This window comes from Cryptomeria japonica, chromosome 7, assembly GCF_030272615.1.
Source record: "Cryptomeria japonica chromosome 7, Sugi_1.0, whole genome shotgun sequence".
Lineage (NCBI taxonomy): Eukaryota > Viridiplantae > Streptophyta > Pinopsida > Cupressales > Cupressaceae > Cryptomeria > Cryptomeria japonica.
In genome coordinates, this window is record NC_081411.1 from 121,296,934 (window position 1) to 121,301,476 (window position 4,543).

Genomic DNA, 4,543 nt, shown 5'->3' on the forward strand with positions numbered 1-4,543 from the left:
AAAGGATGTAGCCTCCAAAACAGGGACCCAAAAAAAAATTTGTGTTTCCAACTGTTCCATCTTTACGCAGCACCACCTCTCATATTTTGTCGCTCTTTTCCGAGCAAAATGCTTTTCCATAATTGTAAGAATTCAGAAAGAGAATGCTATTCATTCTTTTCATGGTGTCACTTTTCCACAGTCTGCTGCATTATTCATGCTGGTCACCTTTTGTTATCTTTGTGTGTTGACTGTAAGGTTTTGCCTTATGGTTGTGGAAGAAGCATTCCAAAACTAACGTTCAACGCTTTCTGGTAACGTTAAAAATGTGAGATTTTACATTTTTTAATTTATTTTTAACATTTCCGGTAACATGAGATTGAACACTATAAATATCTTTGTTTTTCCCATTTCTGTTAACTTTGAAAAAGAAATGGATGTAACCATAACAAATTCAGTACTTGTTCGGCCTGCACGCGATACTTCCAGTGAGGAGATCTGGTTGTCAAATGCTGATTTGATTTTAACTAAATGCTATGCATGCACCACATACATTTATAGGTCGATTGAAGAGCCCGATATCTGTGTGTGGCAGAGATTGAGAGGCGCTTTCTAAGGTGTTGGTATATTTCTATCCTTTGTCGGGAAGATTAAAGAATGACACCAGTAGAGGGTTCGCTATCAATTGCAATAGTGAGGGCGTATTGTTTGTGGAAGCAGTCACGGATTCTAATATTGAGGACTTGGGAGATTTTTCTTCAGTTTCAAAGCTGTCATCATTAGCAATCACTGTCGACTGCACCCAGAGCATTACATCACTCCCATTGCTGCTTTATCAGGTAGCCACTCTTATCTTATGTTTACAAACTATTAGTTACTGTGGGTTTCGCAGGCTTTAATTTGGTGTTCGATCGTGAGTGTCAAGTAAACTTAGATTCAGTTTATGATAGATAATGATAAATACAATAGTAAAGTATCAAGTTTTGTCTTTAATTGTGGCGAAGCATTTACTCGTCATAGGCTCTTTTTATGAAGCTCAAACTATCTCTCTAACTTTTGTGTAAATTGTATGTTTAGTTTTAGATCTGAATAATGTTTAATATCAATGTATATTTAGTAATTTTTTATTATGTAATAAGCAATGTAAAAGATTTGATATACATTTTTTCTCAATTGGTATTTATTGTTGAAATTTTAATTACACTTTGATTAAATTTATTATATAAAATTAGAATTGAATTTTTTTTTATTTTTTAATATATTTGTTATTGAACTTATCTGTTTTCTTTTGTTTTAGTTTTACTTACTAAACATTTTAAATATGACCAAACATTTATAAAAACACTCTTCAAAGCACAAATAATTTATAATTCATATTTGATTATTGAATTATGATATTTATAATTAAATTTATAATTGAATTTAATTCATTAACATCACTAAGAATTTTAATGATAGCGCGCGCGGTGCTAATTCCCATGTCCATCTTCTATTAGATTTTATGGATATATTGATCATATATGTGTTTTGATTACAGGTGACTAAGTTCAGATGTGGAGGTGTTGCCATAGGAGTCGCAATCAATCATATAATAGCAGATGGCATGTCTTCCTTACATTTTGTTAATACATGGTGTGACTTGGCTCACGGGTTAGATGTGATGGTACATCCGTATCTTGATCGTACTTTGCTTCAAGCGCGAAATCGTCCTGAAACTTTCTTTCCTCATTTAGACTGCGCCTACCTTTTCCAACACTCACTCAAACGGTTCAGGCTTACAAAAGAACAATTAAATTGCCTAAAAGAAAAGGCTAGGGAGAACTCAAGTAAGGAGGCTTTCACAACATTCATAGCATTGTCAGCCCACATTTGGAAATGTGCTTGCATTTCTGGAAATCTACTCAAACAACAAGAAACCAAACTATACATTCCCATAAATGGACGAGAGCGAGTCCATCCCGTTCTACCTTGTGGGTATTTTGGTAATGCTATATTTCATACTTCTCCAATTGAAATTTCAGAAAAAATAGTGTTCCAATCATTTCATATATTGCTGAAATAATTCAAGAGGAGGTAAGAAAGATGGATGACCAATACATTCGCTCTCAGTTAGACTACCTAGAATTAAATCCTAATTTAAGGATTGAAATAAGTGAGCGTAAAATATTATACCCTAACATGGTTATCAATAATTGGGCTCATTTACCTATATATGCAGCGAATTTCGGTCAGGGGAAACCTTTATTCATGGGAGTACAAAAAAATGCACCAGAAGGGTATTGTTTTATTAAGCCCAACTCTGAAGATGATGGAAGCCTAATAATAGAGATGACCTTACGAAGTGATCGTATGGATCGATTCAGAAAATTACTTTATCAATTCTAGACATTTGGCACCTCAAGTTATTATTTAGAGAGCGGGTTGTTATTGCCAGTAATTTTGAGTGTATCTGGATGACTATTTATGTAGAGCCAATTTCTATATGTATGATGATTGTCTTTATGTTCTAGTCAATCTACTATAAAAATATATGCATTGACAGGCTTTTGTTAATCCATTGATGTCTGAAATTAACTTGTGATGATACATTAGTCTTATATTGCTAAATAAAGAGCATCCAATACATGGAAGTTTCAAAGATTTTATTTATTTCTTCTTTAAATAGTTTCTTAAATTTAATATGTATGTATGTATGTATGTATGTATGTTCTTTGTTACCTATTCAAAATTGTGTACATAAGGAATTTGAATCCTCCTCATCACCACGTGAGTTCTCATTTGACAAAGAAAGTACTCCATGTTTCCTATCTTTTATTATGTCTTATGTAAACCTAAACATTGAATGTATTATCTTTCTTGCTGTAATGGTGCAAAAGTGACCCTATAGAGGGAAGAACTATGTTCCTCTGAGAGCCAATTTCACAACATACATTTAGATATTTCCAACTAGTGAAACTAGAAAAGATATCTAATAAATAGATGATAGAGAGTCTTCTGTCCAAATCTAAGTGTCTTGGTCAAGGATGGACAAATGTCTATGCAACATGTTATAGTTTCATATGGATCACAAATAGAAAAGACTCAGAAACACAAAGAGCCAACTTTGTATTTTGACTAACCTTCAAAACCTAGAATAAAAAATATACCAACAAATATTATATATAATAGAGATACAAAGAAGTATAATAAAGATTTATAGAATAAATGAACAATAAATAAATACAAAAACCTCTCTGTAGTTGAATGCCTTCAAGAAACCTACACACATACATAATAGGAAAAATGTTGAAGCTATTTGGGATATTGCCTCGGTCAAATCCCTATTTTGTTGTTTCCACGTCCATAACAACTAGATAGATGGATAGATAGATAAAAATGTAAATAGAATAGATAAATGATTTGATAGATGAGGGATGTGATAAATCCCAGGATACTCAAAGACAAGATAAATAGATTGATATTACTTGATATGCTTGAGAAAGCCAAGATAGATGCAAAGAAATTAGTGTGATAGCTTGAGACTATTGTAGAAAACAAGAGACTAATGTAGCAAATGGAAGAGAGAAAGAGAAATGTATGAGAGCCAAGAGAACAAGAGAGAGCTAGAGAGATTGCCTAAAGAAACTAGAGAGATTGTCCAGAATCTAGAGAGATTAAATGTAGAGAAGATGGATTTAAAAGAGAGAATAGGAGGGAAAAAGATAGTTGTGAGCCACTTCGAAATATTTTGAGCCATTTCCACTGACCAAGGTAGCTAACAAGTGTCAAAATATGTAGAATTGACATATGAACATTGATATGTCATAGGATGAATGTGTGGTGCACGAACATCTGCACAGTGCACTAGTGTCTAGATGAATCATGCTAAAAAATGACAAGTGGCAAGAGAAACACATCATTAATAAAAAAATGACACTAAAATGAAACTACTGAAAAGGTGTCTTAAGAATCCTAAGAGGGAAAAAGATTATCAAAAGGATAAAATGAGACTACTCATATGGTAGGAGAATGGACACTAAAGTGGCTACAAAACTGTAGGTGGAATTGCAAAGAGATATGCAATTTTTGACTCCACATTTTTCCCCCACTTTAGTGGGATTATGAATCAACATGAATATTCATGTTAAAGGGCATATAGTGAACATAAAATGACATTATGATTCCAAAGGATACTATAGAGGAAGCATAAAAATCTTCAAACTAAGGAAGCATTCCTCCAAATTGAAGACATACAAAATAAATCCATCAAAAAGAAAAATCTGCACAAGGCAACAATGTTACAAAATAAAAACTCCTAAGATGGTAGGGTTAGAATATGTTAAACATAAAGATATATAGACAAGAAAATGGATAACACATACACACAATCACATAACAAACAAACTAGAATTTGAGTCACCAAAGCGAAAGAGAACTCAATGTAAAAGGTTATCTCAATACTATATGTCATCTATAAAATACAAGAAATAATAAAAAGAGGAATTCTAAAAAGGAGAGAAGAATGCGAGGATCGATCGATCCAAGGAAGAATGCACCCAAGGGATAAAGAAGAAACTAATATAAA

At 32.8% G+C, this 4,543-nt stretch overlaps 1 protein-coding gene across 1 annotated transcript; it reads left to right on the plus strand.

Annotated features, from left to right (window-relative positions):
• Positions 1-412: 412 nt before the first annotated feature.
• Positions 413-2,364, plus strand: LOC131045446 (hydroxycinnamoyltransferase 1-like). The gene is made up of 4 exons (XM_059208307.1): positions 413-563; positions 700-818; positions 1,517-1,961; positions 2,198-2,364. The coding sequence occupies exons 1-4, from the start codon at positions 413-415 to the stop codon at positions 2,362-2,364; spliced, it is 882 nt and encodes a 293-aa protein (XP_059064290.1).
• Positions 2,365-4,543: the final 2,179 nt, after the last annotated feature.

Excerpts from the sequence above, each read along its gene's own strand:
- LOC131045446 (XM_059208307.1), top strand. The coding sequence starts at position 413 with ATGGATGTAACCATAACAAATTCAGTACTTGTTCGGCCTGCACGCGAT. Across the intron at positions 564-699 it reads GATTGAAGAGCCCGATATCT|TCACGGATTCTAATATTGAG; the intron begins GTGTGTGGCAGA and ends TTGTGGAAGCAG. Across the intron at positions 819-1,516 it reads TCCCATTGCTGCTTTATCAG|GTGACTAAGTTCAGATGTGG; the intron begins GTAGCCACTCTT and ends TTTTGATTACAG.